General features: G+C 41.3%; 1 protein-coding gene across 2 annotated transcripts in view; it reads right to left on the bottom strand.

Annotated features, from left to right (window-relative positions):
- Window positions 1–22244, bottom strand: part of RGS7BP (regulator of G protein signaling 7 binding protein) — a 106087-nt gene that overhangs the window by 3623 nt on the left and 80220 nt on the right. The window contains exons 4-5 of one of the 2 annotated variants that reach the window (XM_003785863.3): window positions 12368–12515; window positions 9343–9413 (exon numbers count right to left, since the gene is read on the bottom strand). In XM_003785863.3, the coding sequence (XP_003785911.1) occupies window positions 9343–9413; window positions 12368–12515 (219 nt within the window). Of the gene's footprint in view, window positions 1–9338; window positions 9414–12367; window positions 12516–22244 lie in introns of those variants that run through there. The other variant, XM_023510919.1, reaches the window with a different exon arrangement.

Genomic DNA, 22244 nt, shown 5'->3' with positions numbered 1-22244 from the left:
AGATAGAACTTGCTACTTGAGTAGCAAGTATAAACCAGAGAAAAGAACCGGCATCCCAACTGGGCACATCAAGTGAATCAAACACCGCGAACTCTCCCCGCCTCCACAGATTAAAATCCTCTCCTAAAACTCACGTTTTGTTCACGAGGAGAAAAACATGACTACTATTGTCTCTTTCCTAGTGAAAAATAATTTACTACAATCTGGAGGCTAATATTTTGAGAGTTATAAATAGAACATTCTTTTATAGTTAAGACACTAAGAGCGATGTCAGATACTAAGCATGAGCTTCGTTTTCCAAGAGATTCTCTCAGGGAAGGATCATGATATACATGTATTTGGAGCAGAAAGAAACGATAACTCACTTTCTCATCAGGTTTAGGACTCTGACTTCTTTAACCATGAAATGATCAATGAACTTAGCCTAACGGGATGTGGCAAAGATAGAGCAGATCCTGAAGATGAAAGAATTTGACCTTTCATTATGTCTTTGGCTACTGACCATACTTACTGAAACTCAGGTTCCCCTGGAATTTAATGCATCCCTGAAACAGTCACTGAAACTATAAAGATATTGATGGAGAAGAAAAGACCTTCATAGTTTTAATTCTTTAAGACTTGAAAGATCTATTTCCTAAATTCCTATATCTCCTTCCCTTTCCCCAGATACTTAACAGATTTGGGAAGGAACTTGTCTTTATATTTTAGGCAATCCTGATGTGTATCCCTATGACATGAGGAAAGGTCTACCACGATGTTGTATTTATAAAGGAAAATGTGTGTGGGTATACGGTGGTTGTATGTTTAGTACCACTCTTTTGTTTTTGTCTATATTAAAGACAAACAGGTACTACACACACAGATTGAGATTTGTATGAAGACTGACCCATTATAGACTGACTGATTTATATGAAGACTGATTCATTATAGTGAATCAAAAGAATCTTTCAATTGCGTGGCCTTTTATGCTATTGCAATTCTCTTCATTCAGTCTTATATATATACATACAGCACATACGTACCCGCACACACGTACATATCTCTATATATCATTCACAAGTGAGTAGAAGTGATTGAGGAGAAAATGCTCAGATCCTAAGCCTGGGGCAGGCTGCCTATTAAGGACAAGTGCTGGTTTGGGCATCTTTTTTGCACATTGGTAACACATTTGTCTTGCCCAGAGCCTGTCTGACCATCACATTAGGGCTGCGGTGACACAAAAGCTCAAAAATTCTTGGCAGAAATTCAGAACAGCTTTCTGCACAACAGGAGGCAGACCTCTACACAGTAAATGCTGAAATTCACCAAGCAGTTAAGTATGCCTGGAAAGGTTTGAAATGAACTCAAGTCCGGGGAAAGATATCTTTCCACATTGATTGGAATCCTACCTCTGAAGGGTTCCAATCAATGCTCAATTGGAAGAACGTGAGTGAGCAAAGCGAGATGTTTTCACACTTGTTCTAAATTTTGTGAGATAGCCACTTGCTGGGAAATCTTTGATTTTTATTGCAAATTTTGGATGTGGCTTATTAATTAAGACCATTATAGCATCTTTTCTGCAAAGTGCACAATCTCACTTGACTATAACTGAGGACGGATTTAAATGCAAAAAGGAAAAGTGAGAAAGGGAAAAAGAGGAAGGAAAGCATAGGAGAAAGTGGGGGGAAAAGTGGGGAGAGCTGGGCGCGGTGGCTCACTCCTGTAATCCTAGCACTCTGGGAGGCCGAGGCAGGTAGATTGCTTGAACTCAGGAGTTCGAGACCAGCCTCAGCGAGAGTGAGATCCCATTTAAAAAATAGCCAGGTGTTGTGGCGGGTGCCTATTTGGGAGGCTGAGGCAAGAGAATTACTTGAGCCCAAGAGTTTGAGGTTGCTGTGAGCCATGATGCCACAGTGCTCTACCCAGGGTGACAAGGTCTCAAAAAAAAAAAAAAGGTGGGGGGAAAGTAGGAAATTTAGCCACAAGTAAGTTCAAACCTCATGTTTGTTTGTTCGTTTATTTATTTTTTGAGATAATCTCACTGTATTGCCTTACATAGAGTACTATGATGTCACAGCTCACAGCAACCTCAGACTCTTGGGCTTAAGCGATTCTCTTGCCTCAGCCTCCCAAATAGGCTGGAACTACAAGCGCCTACCACAATGCTTGGCTATTTTTTTGTTGCAGTTGTCATTGTTGTTTGTCAGGCCTGAGCCTGGTTCAAGCCCACCAGCCCCTGTGTATGTGGCCAGTGCCCTAACCACTGAGCTATAGGTGCTGAGCCCAAATCTTATGTTTAATTCTTAGATGCTACTAAAGCTATAGCTGCTGGAATCCCCTACAACATAATGATAGCACTTTTGTAGTGCTCAAATTTCTTTTGCTAGTAAAAAATTTCTCATATGGGTGGTGCCTATGGCTCAGTGAGCAGGGTGCTGGCCCCATATCCCGAGGGTGGTGGGTTTAAACCTGGCCCTGGCCCTGGCCCTGGCCAAACTGCAACAAAATAAATAGCCGGGTGTTGTGGCAGGTGCCTATAGTCCCACCTACTTGGGAGGCTGAGGCCAGAGAATCAACGAAGCCCAAGAGCCGGAGGTTGCTGTGAGCCGTGATGTCATAGCACTCTACCAAGTGTGATAAAGTGAGACTCTGTCAAAAAAAAAAAAAAAAGATTTCTTATAGAGATGACATGTTGAGAAAAGAGGCACATGAAAATGAGGAAATTTCAAATAATAAACTGAGTTTAAAACTGTGTCTGAGATATAGTGAAGAGAAGTGCTTATAATGGGACTGCAGTTGCAAATTTCTATTGCAGAAAAGAGAGACCTTCAGCTAATCTAGTGGTTCTTGAACCTCTGTTGCACCAGCATCATCCGAGGCATTGTTAAAGCACAGGCCCTCACTCCAGAGTTTCTGAATCAGTAGGTCTGGGTGGGATCAGAGAATCAGCCTTGCTTACAAATTCCCAGGCATGCTGATGCTGCTGGTCCTGAGGCCACACTTTGAGAACCACTGTATTAATTGAAGGCCTACTATGTGCAAGGATCTATGCTGGGTAGTGAGAATAATACCAAGATGGGTTCTAATGAAAAGATGGTCCCTGGCCTCAAGGATCTTTCCTTGAATAACTTTGAGACTTCATGAGAAATGCCATACCAGAGATCTAAATACAGTTCTATGAGAATTCCAGGGGTGGAGGGAGATTACTGTCATTTGGAGAAGGAGAAGATGTTTTCAGAAGACTCATGGAGGTTGAGGTGTTCATGCTGGGCTGCGAGGAAGAAGGAGAATGTGGACATTTGGTGAAGGGAGTGGGCGTTCTAATGGAGTAGTATGAACAAAGACAGGTGATCAAAGGCAGCCTGAATTTGGGTCCAAGTAAACAGTCAAGTCCGGCTACAATGAAGGGTTTATGAAGGAGGGGATAGTACAAGACAGAATTGCTTAGAATTCCCTTACCATGTTCATGCTTCCTCTTGCCCTCTGCTTTCGCACATGGCCCCATTTTTAGAAAAGTCCTCTTTTTCTAGACAAATGGTAATCCCTCCTTCAAAGATTAGCTTAAACATTTATTTCCTGCAGTCTTTACTGACTCTATTGACTCCATGCTTCTTCATTCTTTCTTGTTCCCATCCCTTCTACAGACAACTGCTACAGCCCTTGCTACAGCACATCATTGGCATCCCATTGCGTCTTCCCACCACCTCTAACCAACTCTTTATTAAAGTCTTAATGGATTTATTTATGCTGCCTGGCTCTATATCTTCTACTCCCTCACCACCCTCTTTAGCCAGACTTCCACGCCCAATATTCCCAGGAAGATGCATTTGCCAACACCAGTGATTACCTCTCAGTTCTCACCTAGCATAACTATCCTGTGCTATCCGCCATTCCTTCTTGGATGTATTTAGTAATGCTCTTCTACTTCTCTCCTCAGTGCCCTTCATGAATGGCTCTTCCTTCCCCTCTAACCTTCCATTTTGGTTTCCAGGACTCTCCTCTAGGCTCACCCTACTTGGATGGTCTCAGCTATTTTTAGGGCTTTGATTTCCACTGTGCTGATGATGTTGAGATCTGTGTGCCAGTCCTACCAGGTCACGCCTTGCATGATTAACCACTGAGGATTGCTCTGGAAGATTCCTCTATGTCCAAAAGTTCAGTCTTCTCTACTTCTCCTGCTCTTCCTCTTCCTCTATAACTTAGTGACTGACACCATTATTTAATCCATTTTCCGAGTCTGAACCTGGGCATCATCCTTGATTTGGCTTCTCGTATGCATCACATTTGACTGGCTATATCCTCCCTCTGATCGCCTGGCTTAGGTGAGATGTTAAGTATTCCCAGCCTAGATTTACTGCACCTGCCTCCTAACTGAATTTTTCCAGTGGCTCCTGGATGTCCAAACATGACTTACAGGGGCCTTAATGATGTAGCCTACTTACCTCTCTTGTCTCTCTATTAAGCTTCTTGTCTAACATCTTTCCCAACTACTGAAGCACATGTAGCTTTTCAAAATGCCCTGCTCTTTCATCTCCCCATATGCCTTTAAATATCAAAAATCTTATGCCGAGACTATTTTCCATCTTGTTCTTTGCTAACTCCTACTCATCCCCCAAATCTCAGCAGATACTTTTCAAAAAGCAATCCCTAATAACCCCCCCCTTTCAACTCAAGTGTAGTCTAGGTGAGAATCCAATATGCCATTGTAGCGTCCTATATCTGTTACGGCACTGTCATATCATAAGAACTAATTTCTATGTCTTTTGAATAGTGTCCGTGTGTGTGTGTGTGTATTTTCATGTGTGATAGTTGATTTCAGAATTCACATGCCCTACCCTGAAGGCTCCACCATAGTCTCTACTAGGGGAAGCATGTATCACATGGAAAAACTTCCCAGGTGATTTCCACCCAATTTTGCCCTGTTGAGAGGACAGCCTTTAATGGGGAGAGATATCCCTAGTGCCTAGCATAGAAACTGGCACATCATAGGAGACCATTACATGTTGGATGATGATGATGATGGGGACAGTGAATACTGGAGTGAGAAGTCTGCTCTGCCTTCACTAGATAATGAGTAGACATTCACATTTGTGAGTAGGGCTCCACATGATAGAGTAATGCATCAAGAAATGAGATCAGAGGAGAGAGAGGGATTATATAAGTCACAGTGAATCCTGGACAAAAGGTTGCAGAGATTACAAAGGATATGAGGCCATTAGTAAAACTGTGCAGAAAAACCTTCAGACAGTAGTTGGAAGCCCAGAAAGTCTTTATGAGGCCCTTGGGGAAGAAGCTAAAAGGTCACCTCTAGGCTGAAGTGTGGCATAATTGCTCAGTGTTCTGCAGCCAGACATCTGAGCACTCTGCTGCCTGGCTCTCCTGCCAGGTTGGTTCTGGATATGGGGGTCCAGATCAGAGGATCAGGGGCACGAGTCTGGGAGAACTGTTTCTAGGTCCAATTTAGTCTGCAGCAGTACTGTTCAGAGGAGGGGACTCATTGTAGCACAGATTCAACTCCTAACTTACTTCCAGACTGATTCTAATGATTGAATGAATGAATGAATGAATGAATACTGTGGGGTGTGTTGGTCTATTCACTCCATTCGGTATTTGATACCAAATTCTATGCGGGAGGAATAGACCAACACACCCCACAGCATTCATTCAAGTCAGAATTCTGGAAAAGGTGAAGCTGTCTTTCATGCTTAACTTCTTTCTGCCAGATTTGTTTTGTTTGACAACACTGTGTGTTCAGAAGATGCTTGTCCTTCACTTTCCAGTCTCCTTTTAGCCTTTGTCAGTAACCTTGTGGGTTCTCCACAGGTGGTTCCATTTGTAATCCATTTGACACAGCAAGACTATGATAATTAATGAAGCTCCCTACAGCACTGCCAGTGACCCAGAATGTAGGACAGGAGGGGCACTGAAGCAGTGGGAGCGGCAGCGGGCTGGGAGCCAGGAGTCCTGGCCATGGTCTGCAGCCAGCCGGGGACTCGGCAGCACGAGGGTGACTCTTCTTTTGTGCAAGTCTCTTTGTTGCCAGTCTCTAAATGGGAGGGCGGGAAGAAAGCGCCCTGTGGCAAATGAGGGCACAATCACTAACCCTAACAATTCTTGCCTGTGGCCACCTTTCTTTCTTCTCCACTGGAAATTGACTTAAAAAACTGTTTGGGGGCAAGTTTTCACTGGGGTAGGAAGTGGAGGAGATAGGGTTAAATCTGTACAGGTTGAAATAGACCCGGAGCATTTTCCAAGTTGAAGCCTAAGATGGAGCCTGGAGAGTGGGGAATCTGAGCTGGCAGGATTTTCACATGAGGGGCTGAGGTAGGAAAAATGCAGACCAGAAGTGGTATCTTTCCCCTTTTTCCTTTGTTTCAAATGTCCATGTAAATGGAGTAAAAAGAGAAAGCAAATAATCAGCCAGGAAGAAAACAGATGGCTTTCTATAATGGTTTTCATCCCGTTGGAGTCCGGATTGACAAGGAGGGCCTACAGAAAAGAAGTGGAAGAGTTTTCCCACATTTTACCCCAGGTCATTCCCTGCACATTTAAACCTAGACCTGTATAATAAACAAATTACCTGCATAGAGTTCCAAGAAGAACTTGGGGACGGCTTTATGGTCTATCCTGGTATATGCAGCCAGAGAGCGGAATCTGGATGATTTGGCCATTAAAATGGTGCTGTGTATACTTGTCGAATAATGTTTCCAGAGGGAATAATCCAAAAGACCTGCTCTTCTCAGGGCCTCCCTGGACACTCTGGTCCAGACTGACACCTGCCTTCTCCTCTGGTCAGCTCACAGGAACAGCAGGCTATGAGTACGTACTAACCACGTAGAGAACAGATTCATTGTCCATCACGTGCTAAGGCTTCCCACTTCTCCCTCCAATGAAGAAATCCAAATTCACCACAATACTTCTCTGCAGTTTTTTTTAATTATTAAGATCTTATTTTCCCATTTCCTTCTGAATAAGTCCTTGTATCTCCTTCCTCCCTTTTTCCTTTTCATTCTTCAGATGGATCCTGGGTTCAAGTCCCAGGTATCACTTATTTGGATGACTATTTCCTTTCATTCATATTTTCACTCACAGTATCAACTACTAATTCTTATATTTAAAAAATGTAGTCACAATTTTATTTTCCTCTTTTTATAAAAGTAATACAAAGTTACATAAAATATCTATATTGTACTTTCTATGATTGTAAAAATGACCTCAGTAAATCAAATGAAATTTCTGTCTCTCCATTAATGCACAGTTCAAAAACTATTGGATGAATTATCACTACATGTAAAGGGAATGTTTAGGATGGTTTGATTTAACATATAGCTTACATGGCATCCATGAAATTCAGACTGGAGACCTTGGACAGCCACTCTCCTGGGCCCATGTGCTACTGATAAGGGAGAATTGTCAAAACTACTAAGACACTGAGGGCTCCTTTAGTCATGAGCTCCAAATCTAATGGCCCAGAGGCCAGTGTTCTGAACTTCAGGCTCAAGATTAACCTCACCTGCACCCTGCACATGGTCTGTTGCAGAGTGAGTAGGAGCAAGGATTCTTCTATTTGCTGTTGATCTAAGGCTTTCCTAAGTGGGCCAGTAAATAATAATCACAGTAACAATGACACTAATAAAACATGTGTCAATTTGTTTTCTGTAAGGTTACCAGGAGGCATACGGTGCAGTGTTTCATTTAATCCTCACAACAATCTTTTGAAATAGGTGATACTATTATCAATTGTCCCCCTTTTCAGGGATGTGGACATCGAAATTTCCAGAAGTTCAACAATTTCTTCCAGGGCACAAAGCTGGCAAGTGGCAGATCTGGCCTTTGAACCGCAGGCTCGCCTTAATCCAAAGCCCCTGGTCTTAAACACCATGCTCACTTGTAGCAGCAATGCTCCACGTTGTAGTCAGAGCAATCTCTCCTCACTACAACACATTGTCCACGTTCTGAAAACACCACATGACACTCCACTCACTGCTCAAGCCAGCTGGTCTTGGGGACCAGGCCCTTTGGGGGTGTTCTGAGTTACCTGATGTGTTGCAGTCCCTGCCTCTGACCCCTGCCGGAGTTCACACACATCCCTCAGGCCGCACTGCTTCTCAGTCTGTCAGGCATTGTCACCTCCACCTCTCCACCTCCAGTTAGCTGCTTCTAGAGCCAAGAGGCATTCCAGATCTGCTGCCAGATTCTCCTCCTCCTCCTCCTCACTCGGAGGCAAGCAGCACCCTTCCCTCCTGCCTGGCTCTGCTCCGTGGAAATGAGGAGTTTCTTGCCTCTGAAAACTCTTTCCCCACCTCTGAAGCTGATACTTCACTATGGCTGCTCCAGCCACATATGCTAAGTGCTTTTTAATTTAGTCCTAGGTACATATTGTCAGTCTGTGGTGCTGCAAAGGGGGCTGTAGATTGGACAAACATTGTTTGTGCCAGGTGTTATTCTACTGCGTGCCAGGCCCTAGATACTGGGAACGATAGTTAATGAAAACATACAGAAACCTTTCCCTCATCCCCTCTCCCTCGTCTTCCATTTCTGTGTTAGGGTGGATTCTCCTGTAGGATCACTCCCCTGTGAACTCAGGCAGGGGTCAGAGGCAGGGACTGTAACATATCAGGTAACTCAGAGCACCTCCAAAGGGCCTGGTCCCCAAGACCAGCTGGCTTGAGCAGTGAGTGGAGTGTCTTGTGGTGTTTTCAGAACGTGGACAATGTGTTGTAGTGAGGAGAGAGGAGAGATTGCTCTGACTACAACGTGGAGATGGACTGCCTGAGTTCACGTCCCAGTTTTTCTACCTACCCAGTACTGCACACATACCTATGGTCTGTGTGCCCTTGGCTAAGTTAGTCACCCTCTCTGTGCCTCAGTTTCCTATAAACTGGAAGACACTAGTCACATTTCTCTAGAAGTTGTCATTAGAATAAGTAAGTACAGTTAATACATGTAAGGTATTTAGGATGGTGGCACACCATCTCAATATATGTTAATTATTGCTATTTGGGTTCATTAAACATGTAGTGGGCAGGGACCTTCCTTTGGAAGCGTTCTTCAGCCTCCAGTACTCCAGGCTGGACACGTCTTGAAGGAAGGAGCTGTGTGGCCTAGTGTTCAGTCCCTTTGTGCCATGCCTGGTACAGCACATTCCCCAGTATGTGACACAGTCTGCCTTGACGTCAGAGTATATCTTGGCCACCTTCCCCCCATGTCCCCATCCCCCAGGTTCACCTGAGAAACTTCAGTTTTATGTATGCTAAACGCCTTCTGTTGTTTGTACAAAATGCTTTAATTTGTCAAGAAACAAGTCCCAAGGTTATCCCATTCAAAACATCCTCTGCCTCAAAGAGAAATGACAAGACTCACCTTGATTTTTCAATGGTAAAGGCATAGTTTCCCTGAGTTTGCTTAGAAGGTTTTTCATTTCTCGCATGTCTCTGTAAAATTGATAAAAAGAATAATCAACTCTAAATTTTCAAAATGAAAGACAGTCTGTTCTGGAGACAATTGAAGGATGAGAGTCTGTGCCTAATTGTACCAGCTCAAGTTTCCAGTAGGCAAATATTGAATTTATTTTGCTTTTATAAGAAGAAAATCTGGGGTGGTTGGCCCTGAGAAATGCTCTGCCAAACATTTCCACAGGGCATTCTCCTGCGGGAGCCCTCATCTCTCCTGCAGTGAGACCTGGCTGAGATCAGAAGAGCTTTTGGTAATGAGGACAGTACTGCAGATTTACAAGGAGAGGCCAAAGACACACAATTGGAACAGCAGGGCTCCCCTGGGTAAAGCTGGGGTTGGGTGGTGGGGCTGCCAGGGCTTTGTGGTCAGATGGCGGTGGTGGCTATGGTGGCTGTGTAGGTTCACATAGCAATCCTCAGTGACCGGAATTGAGCATAACTCAGGTGTTAAGCATTCACAAGAGCTGACACTTACCAAATTGATTTAGAGTAATAGTAGAGTAACAAGTGAGAGGGAAAACCACCTGAGGACAGCTGGGCTTTCCTCCAACCACTGGCCTATCCTTCTGAGCCTCCTGGCTGGCCAGTCCACAGCATGCAATGCCTCCACACACATGCAATAACCTTATCTCAAAGTGCATCTGATCATAAAACTCCAGAAGTGGAGAACAGGAAGCCATCTGAGAGATGGCATCTAGCGTAGGGTAAGGGAAAAGCTGACCTTTCAAATGCCCAGGACAGTGGTTCCCACATAAATCCAGGTGGTTGTGCACTAGAAACAGTGCTCTTGAAACCCCAGGACTAGTGATAGATTTCATTTAAAACAGAAAACAATATAATTTGGTGCAAAAATCAGATACATCTTTCAATTAACCTAGATTAGCAGGCACCATGGGTTTGAAAACGGCCATACTGAAGTTGAAAATTTTCTAACTACTAACTTATTTTTGTGTTGGCATTTGAGAAGAGAGATTCTCCATTTAATTTTAGGAAAGAACTCCAAAGAGCCAAACCAAACCACCATGGTTCTGTTGAGCACTATTGGAGGATTACTGTCTTAGGGGAGGCCAGAAACCCATGGGGATTTTTTCCCAGCTACTGACCAGTAAGTGAAAAGAAACTCAAGTCTTAAGAATACCTGATTGGAAAAGGAAGGGAAGGAAGCCTTGCAGTCTTCCGTAGAAATATACCTGTAAAAATATCCTGAGCACTTTCCCCCAGGTGTGAGGGTGTGTCTGTGGGCACTACAAGCTGGTAAGAGTGGGGAGCAGGAGAAAGGAGGCAGGGCCCCACTCCAGAAGTGCAAGGTTGCAGTCTGTTTTCACATAAGTCTCAAGGGCAGAGGGGATGGGTAGGAAAGGGCTAGGAATGCAACATGTGGGATTGAGGCAAGGGCTCCCTTGGTAAAAAGCACCAGTTCTCAACTTTGGCTGCTGCCCAGGAGGATCACCCTATCCCCAGGTCCCACCCCAAGAGAGTCTGATTCAGATGGCTTCAGGTGTGGTTCAGACATCCATGTTTTTTAGAAAGCCCTCTTGGAGATTTACCTGTGCAACCCAGTTTGAGATCATGGTCTCTTAGGTCAGAGAGGCAGGGAGAACTGAGGCAGCTACGCCCTGGACCAGGCCTACTGTGCCTGCTGCCCTCAGTGTTTCCCATCTCCTCTGACCACAGTCCGTGCTTCAGGCTGAACTATCCTGTTCTTACTGCTCTCTATAGCTTGCTTTCTTATAAGCTTACAAGGCCCAGATAGAGCTGCTGAGCAAGGTGTCTGAAAAGGGAAATGGCTTTGCTGATGGTTTATGCCCTGATCATGGCACTTCAGCAGATAATTTTTTTTCCTGGGAGCAGAGCAAAGAATTTCCATTTTATAAATTAAGATAAATCACTCCCTCATCATTTGTCTTTAGTTCTAACAAACTGTGCCAAACAGCTTTATTGTTTGAATTGTTGGATTTCCAAGCTTATACAAAATCCAAGTTTTATTAATAGCACATAATTACCACATGCTCCAATTTTCTATAAACATAGAAATTTGGTAATTAGCTTTAGAATTATATTACAATCTGAAAGTAGAACTACAATGGCTAGAAATGCCATTGTGTGTTATATTTCTAAAAATAAAAAAATAAAATGTTCATTATCTTGTCAATGACTCAACCTCACACACACAGAATACTCAGTGGAATTGCCCGGTAGTCATTCAGACACTTTGTGCCAACTCTGGGGACATTAGTAGCAAAGGGCACAGATAAGTGTGAAGGCCAGTAAACAAGGGCCTCGTCTTTCTGCCTGACAGAATGCCGTGTATATGGGATGTGTCATTTATTATAATATTATTACTCCCTTTTCCCAAATAAAATAGAATCCTTATAAAATCTCTTTCTTTTTCCCAGGAAACTCCCTCTGCAGGAAAGGAGCTATTGAAATTGTTAAGACATTGCATTAACTTGCTTTGACCACTAAGGGGACTCTGTGGAAAGCCCTGTGTGAGCCGCACAGAAAGCTCAGCCCCTGAAGGCCATTCCAAGCCTGAAATCTGAGAATTCCACCACAGGCATCTTTGTGTGGCTTTAGCTTCTTCTCGCTTAAACAAATGGAAACCTTGGGAACCAGCCTGATGAGTGAATCAGGATGATAAGTAATCCAACTTTCTTCCACTGTCCATGGAGACCTACTGTGTTGGAGAGGGATGCGCAGAGGCCGGGGAGCCTGCCCCTGCCGCTGCCCTGTAGGATCTGGACTGCTGACCCTCTTGCCTCAGTTTTCTTCCCTGAGGCGTTCTTCAAGGTCCCTGCCAGAGCTGTGCATCTCTGGCAGAGCAAAGGGAGCTCTGTTTCTGAACCTGAAATAGAAAACCTCGACTTTCTGTGGCCCGGGGAGCACTACCTGGAGGCGGGCTGGCAGTCTATTCAGGGTAACTTCCCACTTACCTTTCAGTGTTCTCTATGTCTGTGGAAACCTGCCAGGAATGTTGCTGATTATCTACGGGGGAAGACGAGGAGTCTTCTAGGGCAGGTGTTTCGGCATTCTCCTCAATTTTGCAATCCAAACTCTTGGTGCCCCCACCAGGTTCCTTTCCTAAGGGAGAGGGGATGTTGTTAAAGAGAAGGGGAAAAAGAAATCATAAATGCAAGTTTTAGACCCAGGATGTCAGCGTCACTAGGAAGGCTGGCTATGCTTTGAGTCAAATGCTCCAGGAACCCGAATAGCTTTCTGAACAATAAGAAAATTATATAAATAAAGTATACCATATATAGGTATATATTCATGTAGATGTGTGTGTGTGTGTGTGTGTAGCATGTTTTCTTCACAACCCTCTGGGAGAGATAGCTTGAGGCCAGTGCTACCTAAGGATCAAAATAAAATTAAAGCCCCTGTCTCTGATGCTTTGTAACCTATTCTTGGTGAGCTAGATCAAGTTAGCTTGGGATTTAGCCAGTGAAATCCTGCTGTTGTTTGGTCTTTGGATGCGAACAGGTGAGAAGGGCCAGGAGCAGGTGACACCCAGCAGGCAGCATGGGAGCTCCTGCTGTTCTCTCTGATCCTAGACCCTGGCTCTCGCAGCTGCAGCACTGAGCGTGCAGCTGCCTTCTGATTCTTGGCTCTCACGCCTCCTTTAGCGCATCCTCCTGTGAAAAGAGAGTATGACCTTACGATCCAGACTTCCTTTGCCGAGACTATAAAGTGCCATCAACTCAAGTGTGGTGTGAAGGCCTTATACCGGGCAGCCATCCACGACAATGTCCTGCCAACCCACTGAGCCTCGTATTTACCATGACTGATTTCAAGTGAATAAATAAGTATCTTCTGGAAAGAAATCTCTAAATAGTTTCAGGCATAAATTTAAATTTAAATGAAATTAATTGGGAGGTTTTGGTCCATGACCTAGGTTTATTCTGTCAATGTCTTTTATTCTGTGCTGAAAATCTGTGCACACTAGTATAACAGGAATGGCCAGCGAGGCCTGAGAACTGGGTGTGGGGCTTTGTTATATGTTCATTCACTTTCTCATTCATTCGCTCCCTTACAAATCTTTCTTGAATGCCAGCTAAATGCCAAGCACTGGGCTTGATGATAGAGACAGAGAGATAAAAGAAAGACACAAACTCTTGTCTCATGTAGCTTAAAGTACTGGAGACAGACAATAAAGAAAAATTACACAAATAATTACAAAGCTGTGGCCTAGCATTAGGTAGTCTGGGAAAAAGATAACTATATTGTGTCTTTTACCCTTTTATCTAATTTCATGTTTTTCATGTAGATATAGCTGTAGGCTAGTTGTTATAAAATTGTTATAGCCCATATTGTTATTGAATATTCATGAGATAGCGGCCACACCACTTACCTCTTTAGCATAGTTTCTCTAATCCCGGTGTGATCGTTTTGAATTAATAAGAAAACAAACAAACAATGAAATGTACAAACTTGTGAAGAAGATGGCTGTTCATGGTAAAAATCTAACAAAAATTGTTGTGCTCGGCTTCATGATCTGCAGGGAACTAGCAAACTTCTCTGCCCTACCGTTTCTAACCTAGACGGTAGTAACTAACACAAAAAGAAAGCAAAAAAATGAGGTGGTCATTGTACACCTTTTATTCACCTAGAGTAGAAACGAATCTCACTACATATTCAGCCAAAGCACAAACACAAGTTTATTGATGAGAAATTTTGATCCTTCTCTGTGTTCTTTATGCACATTGATCCGGGGTGATGGAACTTGCCCCGAGGAATTGCTTTTTCAATTTTATGGCATGCTGTTGGGTGCAAATTAATTAAGCACATAATTTAGCACATTACTAGTTCACAGTTGGAGGGCACTGACCTCTTAAAAGCATTTGCATTTAGCCTTGGGGACAGTGTAGCAAAAGTAGTCCATGTGCCACCCACCTCTGGACAGGGTCAGCCTTAGGGTGTAGGTCTGAGATCTGAGAGGGGGACAAAAGGGGCATTCCCAAAAAATAGTCCTCTGATTTCTAAAACTGTGAAGGATAGGGCCACCCAAAAGCATAGGTGGCTCCTGTTACATTCCCCTGGGGTTGGAAATGCCTTGGTAGATGGAGTGTGTTTGGGCAGCAAAGAAGAGAGGAGGAAGATTCACACACGGACTGAATTTTCCAGTTTATGGGCTTTGTCTGGCTTTAGGGCACACTGTCCCCTATCCTGTGGTCAGGACTACAGAGCCTGAGGCTGTTCCTTTTTAGAGTCCTTTCTGTATCTCCCCCACAATACACCTTTTCCATGCAAAGGCATAAATAGAATCCAGTGGACAACACCTTTGGTTACACTTAGTGCCTGTAATTATCCTACTACTTATATAAGATCCATAGCATTCAAAGTAAAATCTCTTTTCAAAGATATTCCTGAAACACCCCTATGGGCTTGTAATGGCAGTTAATAGCCTCCTTTTCATTATCATCGGAGACTTCTAGATCTAACTCTGCTAATGTGGCTGCACCAGAATGAATATCCAGAATGTTAGGCCTCAGTTTAGGGATTTCTGTCAATGCACAAATTCTCTGCAAAAATTTGCTTTTTTTCCTTTTCACTGTCCTAGGCATTTTATTGTTCATAATTTATTATTATTAATAATTTATATGGTCATAATTTATTATATTTTTAACACGAGGTTACAAATTGATTAGATTACGTGGTTTGCATTTGTTAGGTGAAGTCCTTGTTGTAGTTGTGCCCCTCACCCAGGAGGTGTGCCATGCACCCCTGTATTGTACCTATTAGGTGAGAGCACATGGATCCTTCTCCCACTTCTTCCCTTCCTGCAATTTGAATTTAATTGAGTTTTTCTCCTGTGTGGGCACGTATATTTGTTCATCTACTGGTTTCATGTTAGTTTTGAGGACACTGGACACTTGCTTTTCCATTTTTGTGATACTTTACTAAGAAGAATGTTCTCCAGTTCCATCCAGGTTAATACCAAAGATGTAAAGTCTACCTCTTTTTATGGCTGAATAGTAGTCCATGGTTACATATACCATAGTTTATAAATTCATTCATGAGGCTCGGCGCCTATAGCTCAACCAGCTAAGGCGCCAGCCACGTACACCTAAGGTGGCGGGTTCGAGTCCCCAGCCCGGACCCGCCCAAAACAACAATGATGGCTGCAACCAAAAAATGGCCGGGCGTTGTGGTGGGCGCCTGTGGTCCCAGCTACTTGGGAGGCGGACGCAGGAGACTCGCTTGAGCCCAGGAGTTGGAGGTTGCTGTGAGCTGTAATGCCATGGCACTCTACCCAGGGGGACAGCTTGAGGCTCTGTCTCAAAAAAAAAAAAATAAATTCATTCATGGGTTAATTGGCGCTTGGGTTGATTCCTTATCTTGGCAATTGTAAATGGAGCTGCAATAAACAATCTAGTGCAAATGTCCGTATGATAAAATGATTTTTTTCCTCCAGAGTAGATACCTAGTAATGGGATTGCAGGATCAAAAGAAGGTCTATTTTGAGTTCTTTGGGGGGATTCTCCACACTTCTTTCCAAGAAGGCTGTATTAGTTTGCAATCACACCAACAATATAAATGTTCCCTTCTCTCCACATCTATACCAGCATCTGCAGCTTTGAAACTTTGTGATGTGGGCCATTCTTACTGGTGTTAGGTGATATCTTAAGGTGGTTTTGATTTGCATTTTTCTGATAATTAGGGACATGTGTTTGCTGGCTGTTCATCTTTCTTCTTTGGGGAAGGCTCTGTTCCTGTCTCTTGCCCAGTGATAGATGGGATTGTTTGCTCTTTTTTTGTTGATTAATTTGAGTTCTCTGTAGATTCTAGTTACCAACCTTTTGTCAGATTTGTAACATGAAAATATCTTTTCTCATTCTGAAGGGTGTCTGTTTGCTTTAATTGTTGTGTCCTTAGCTGTGCAGAAACTCTAGCTTAATTAAATCCCAATCTGCAAAAATTTGACGTTGTCTATTCTCTGGTTGAAATGTTTTAAAATACAGAAAAGATCAATATGAATTTTAGGGCAAATTTCAAGGGTTTTCAATTTCAGAACATATATGGTGCCAAGTTTACTGCGCAAGTGAATCCCATTTGCTTTCGTTTTCTGCAGCATTGATTTTATGCTAGGCTTCCCTTCCCTTCATGTTTATCGCTTTCACAGAACTGTTCATTATCAGAAATGATCTTGCTCATATATTTGCTTGTGAGTTTACTATTTGTACCACCCTGATCTCTCATCTCAAAACTATGTATGTAAACCCTGTAAGGTCAGGAACTTCATCTGTTTTCTTCAGTTCTAAAAACCTAGCACCAAGGACTGATCCTTACATACAGTAAGACCTCCATACATACAGAGTATTAATAAAAAGGAGATCATACTATGTATGTTTTTATACAACTTGCTGTGCTACTTTAGCATGGCTTGGAGATATTTTCATGTTAGTGCATTTTGATTTATGGAGTGCTTTCTACACATAATGGATGGATAGTATTCCATAGTAAGGAATTCAGAATGTAATTGTTCTCTTTCTTTTCAATATGCCAATATTTGCATAAGGCAGATCATTTGAGACAGAACACTGGGACAAAGTATATGTGTGTGTGTGTGTGTGTGTGTGTGTGTGTATACCACATTTTATATTTTAATCTATGTTGCCAAGTTAGTCTCTGAAAAGCTATGCTAATTTACACTCTACTTCCTGGAATAGTAAACTAGAGGACCCATTTCCCCATCCATTTGCCAACACTTCATATTATTAACATTTAATTTTTGCCAATCTAATGGGGGCAAGAAGAATCTCACTGCAGGCTTATTTTTCATTTTCTTTATTGCTACTGAGATAAACTTGTTTTTATATATTTCTTCTTTACATTTCCTATTCACATTATTTCCTCATTTAAACAATGAGTTATCTTTCTTTTTCATTTGAAGGGGTTCTTTCTATATAATGGATACAGATCATTTGTCTGTTATTCCTACTCCTTATATCTCTTTGACTATTGTATGTGTTTTAATTTTGTTTATAATGATTTTGTCACAAGTTGAAGTTTATATAGTCAAAGCTGTTCATATTTTCCTGTATGTCTCTTGGCTTTATGTCTTGCCTATGTTTTCTTGTAATGCACAGTTTTGAAATGTTCAGCTCTATAGTTCATCTGTAATTTAACTTTGCATATGGCATGATACAAGAATCTAAATTTTTAGCTCAGATGAAGAGCCAATTGCCCCAACACCACTTGTTGATTTTTCTGTTGACTTCATTGCTCTTTCTAATGTATTAAGTTCACATATAAATGTGGGTCTATTTCTAGATACTAGTTTATGTCCATTTATTTGTTTATCTTGTGGTAATTCCATATTTTAATTATTATGATTTTAGTATTTGGTAGGGAACATTTTCCTTCATCATTTTTTTCTCAGAAATTTTTGAATCCACTGCAAATGAAACTATAAATACTACCATCTGGGACTTGGACCTTTAATAAGGATGAATCGTTGATGACTTTTCAGTATTGTCTGGGTTTAATGGTTTATGTAAAATATTTGCTCTTTTTGAGTTAATTTTGACAATTAATTTGTCCTACAAAGCAATACACTAAATGCATTTTTTAAACAAGCAACTTAAACTAGTGGAAACACTAAAAACATTTTTAAAAGTATAAAGCTAAATATGGTTTTCTTTGGTAACTGTTTCATATCCCTAATGCTATTTATTTACAGCTCCAGATTTCTTTGCATATCACTGTTTCTTGGATTTCACATGCATCTTTCTCATGCTTGGATTCAGTTTTCATTTTGGGAGCATATCTTCAACTAATTATTTCAGAGATCTGTGGAATGCAAACGTTCTTAGTCTTTGCATGACTGAAAGTACATTTTCTCCTCTCTCTGTCTCTCTCTTCATACTGACACTTAGACTCCAATTGGTGGGTATAGAAATCTACGTTCAGACAGGGCATGGTGGCTTATGCCTGTGATCCTAGCACTCTATTAAAGGCCATGGCAGTGGATTGCTTGAGCTCAGAAGTTCCAGACCAGCCTAAGAGTAAGATCCCATCTCTACTAAAAATAGACAAACTAGCTAGACATGGTGGCTAGCACTTATATAACCAACTACAGGGAAGCTGAGGCAAGAGGACTTCTTGAACCTAGGAGATTGAGGTTGCTATGAGCTATGATGTTGTGGTTTTCTAGCCTAGAGCAACAGAGTGAGAATCCATCTAAAAAAGAAAAGAAAAGAAAGAAAGAAATCTACATTCAAACTAAGAATGCTTTCGATGTAGCCTGTTTATAGCCCTCTGAAAAATTTTTAGGATGTTATCTTTAAACTTTCAAGTTCGGAAATGACTCCTATATGTCTAGGTTTGGAGTTTTTTTATATTAATTTTTCTAGGCGTTTGATTGGCATTTACAATTTATTTTCTCCCATTTTTTATTTTGAAAAAGATATAGATTATATAATACATGTTTTATGCATAAAATTATATATAAATTACATATATCATTTTTGGATGAACCATTTAGAGTAAGTTTCAGACATTACTGACACTTTATCCTAAATGCTTTAGTGTATATCTCCTAATAAATATTTTCCTATGTAACCTTAAAACAATTATCATGTTATCATTCCAAAAATTCTTTTAACTTTGCTTAAATATGATTCAATACAATTTGATACAGTACTATTATTTAATATGTAGTCTACATTCAAATTTCTCTATTTGTTTCAATAACTTTTTTTACAGGAGGGCTCCAATTAAGGACAATGCATTCCATTTATTTATGATGTTTCTTTATTCTCCTTTAATCTAGAATAGCATCCTTGCCTATTTTTGTCTTTCATGTGATGGATATTTTTGAATGAAGAGTCCAGGCCAGTTGTTTTATATAATGTCTTTCCATTTGGATTTGTCTGATTGTTCCCACATGCCCAGATTCAGAGTAAACGTTTTTGGCAAGAATGTTATAGAAGTAATAATTGTGTTTTTCTTAGCGCTTCACATCAGAAAGCATGAGTCAGTTTGTCCCATTATTAATGATGCTAAGTATTATTGATTGCTTGGATAATGTGGTTTCTGCCAACTTTAACCATTGTAGATGAACCCTTTCTTCCTTATAATTAAGAAATCTATGGAGTGATTGAGAGAATGGGATCTTTTTAATTTAAATATTTCTTTGTTTAGGATTGGGGGAAAGATTTTTTGTTTTTCTTGATTATCTATTTCTCACAATTCTTTCTGTTCTTTCAGAATTTCTATTTCATACTGAAGTCACTGGATCTATCTTTTACATTTCTTAACTATTCTCCAAACTCCATATTTATCTTTTGGGGTGAATTCTGGGAGAATACCTTGACATGATATTTCAGTTTGCTATTTTAGGCCCTCAGTATTTCCACCATGATAATTATTAAGAACTGTGAAGGATTTGACATTTGAAGCCTACTTGCAAATTAGCCTGTTATAGTTTCATGGATACATGAGGTTCCTGGGTCAGAGATAAAGATAGTTTATTACTCACAGACTAGAAGTAGCCAGAGCATCAGCATTTGTGCTGTGTTTTTTGTTTGTTTATTTTTTGAGTCCTAATTCTCACAGGGAGATACAAGGATGTCAAATGATACTTGCACAGAGAGTGGGCTGTGTAACAGGAGAGGAAATCTGAGCCTTTTGTAAGCATGTTGGTCCTTTGCTCCAGAGGAAAATAGTTTCATTATTTTGAATAGTAAGCATGTCTTGCTCTGGAGGAAGACACTGTCTCTAGATCCCAAGGCATTTGCTAAATAAACATCTTTGAAAAGATAGTTTAAAACAAAGAGGAGTCAGTGCCTCACTTTGCAGGATGTGCAGAATGCAAGAGACCGAAAGAATTGTCTCCAACATGAAATTACCCATCTACTGAGTTTGTATGTGATTGATAACATTTTTATTTCCAACAAATTTGGCTGCTTCCTTTCCATTATATACAATTATTGTTTTCAATCTCTTTGCATTTATTGATTATATATGTTTGAAATGTTTTCATCACTTTAAAATTTGTTCCCCAAGTATTAGTTGTTTGTTGCACTTAGTATCTCCCTTCTATAATGTGGGCTTTTCTTAAAAATATGGGCATTCCTGGATGTCTATTCAGATTTGTCTCTGAGGATCCTGTTGGCCTATCATTCTAATAACAGTGCCTTCCTTCTGGTGACAGTGGGGAAGGGTAGGGTATATGGTTGGATAATGAGTATCTAAAACACATCTTCTGGGTGTGAGATTGATAAGTTACCTCATCGAAAAGGTGCCTGTTTGGGGGCCTCATGTCTGCTCTGAGTTTCCTGTTTAGAACTCCTTCTCCAGTGGGATATATTGAGCAAGTTAGCCTGGGAAAGAACACTGTAGTCATGTGCTCACTTTCTTTTTCTTCTGTGAATGTCCTTGTGGCAGCTCAGACTGACTTCACACTCTTTTCTCTGCCTTGCTGCCCAGTCCTGATGCTTACCCCGACATCCTCCTGGGGCAAGCACTTATGGTCTGTCTTGCTCAGTATGGGGCCAGCTCAGCCTTCCTGTATAAAATTCCAAACATTAATTTCTCTGACAACAGTTCCAGAAATCTTTCATGTGATTTGTATTTGTTTACTCTGAGCTTGAAGTATCCCTGGAATTAATTTTATTTTTGTAGACATTTTCTCGTTTCTTCTCAAGTTCCTTATCGGCTATGGTTTACTCTGTTCATTTATTTATACCAATCCAATCCCAATTGCTTTCTAGCTTTGAGAAATTCTTTAACATTTCTGGTTTGTTAAAGTCATCCTTCCTTGTTTTTTGGGGTCGTGGGAGACTGTGCTATGTTTGCCACTCTGTATTTTCTTTTCTTCCTATAATAGAAGGGTCCATGTGACAGAGTTATGGTCAATGGACTCTGAGCAGTGATGTAAGCCTCTTCCAGACTGATCCTTAAAAATCCTCCTTTAGGATACCCTGTGTTTTTCTTTCCTTCCCCCTGACCACTGAATGGTTACAGAGAATGAAAAGAACAACTGCCCACTCCACTCCAGCACTAGTATCAGACATGCCATTGGAATAATTAATTCTTATATATTTGTTGTTGTTGTTTGTTGGTTGGTTTAGCAGACCCAGGCCAGGTTCGAACCCACCAGCCCTGATGTACATGGTTGGCACCCCAACAACTGAGCTATGGATAAGAATAATGCGTTCTTATCATTCATCAGGATTTGGTGTTGTTTCAGATAGCAGTTACCCTACCTTGACAAATATTAAGAATTAATATGGATTTATTCCTTTCATTATTTTCTGTTATTTCAATGGACTTTCAATAGGAAAGGAAATATATGCATGAGTGAGTTCAGTCCAACATCTCTGGATAAGCTTTCTCTCTAATTATACTCCCCTTTTTTGGAAAACAGATGCAAGATGAAAGCAATTTATTAACTTACTCAGCAATCATTAATTGAAGCCTCACTCTGCTCCAGGCCCCATGCTAGATGCTGGGGATACAATAGTGAACACCTTCATGGTGATCAAAATCTAGAGTGGACAACAGAAAAGAAACCAGGCAACTATTCTTCAAGATAGCAAGTTCCATTATCAGTGCCATGGAGATACTTAAGGGACACACCAAGTGGGCATTAGCCCAGCCTTGGAGAATCAGGAAAAGCTTCCTGTAAGAAGTTAAATCTAAGTTAAGACCCTCCCCCTCAAAAGTATGGGGTATTCATAAAGTCTGTGTGCAATTTTAAATTACCCTGTATAGGCATAGGCCAGGTGAAAGGGGTAGGATGAGTCATATGTCCCAGGCAGAGGGAAAAGCGGGAAGGAACTTATAAGTTGAAGTTCCTCAAAGTAA

Source organism: Otolemur garnettii, unplaced genomic scaffold, assembly GCF_000181295.1.
Source record: "Otolemur garnettii isolate 467f Iridium unplaced genomic scaffold, OtoGar3 scaffold00017, whole genome shotgun sequence".
NCBI lineage: Eukaryota > Metazoa > Chordata > Mammalia > Primates > Galagidae > Otolemur > Otolemur garnettii.
Note: the sequence above shows the minus strand (reverse complement) of the source record. Positions and strands in the feature narration are given on the sequence as shown.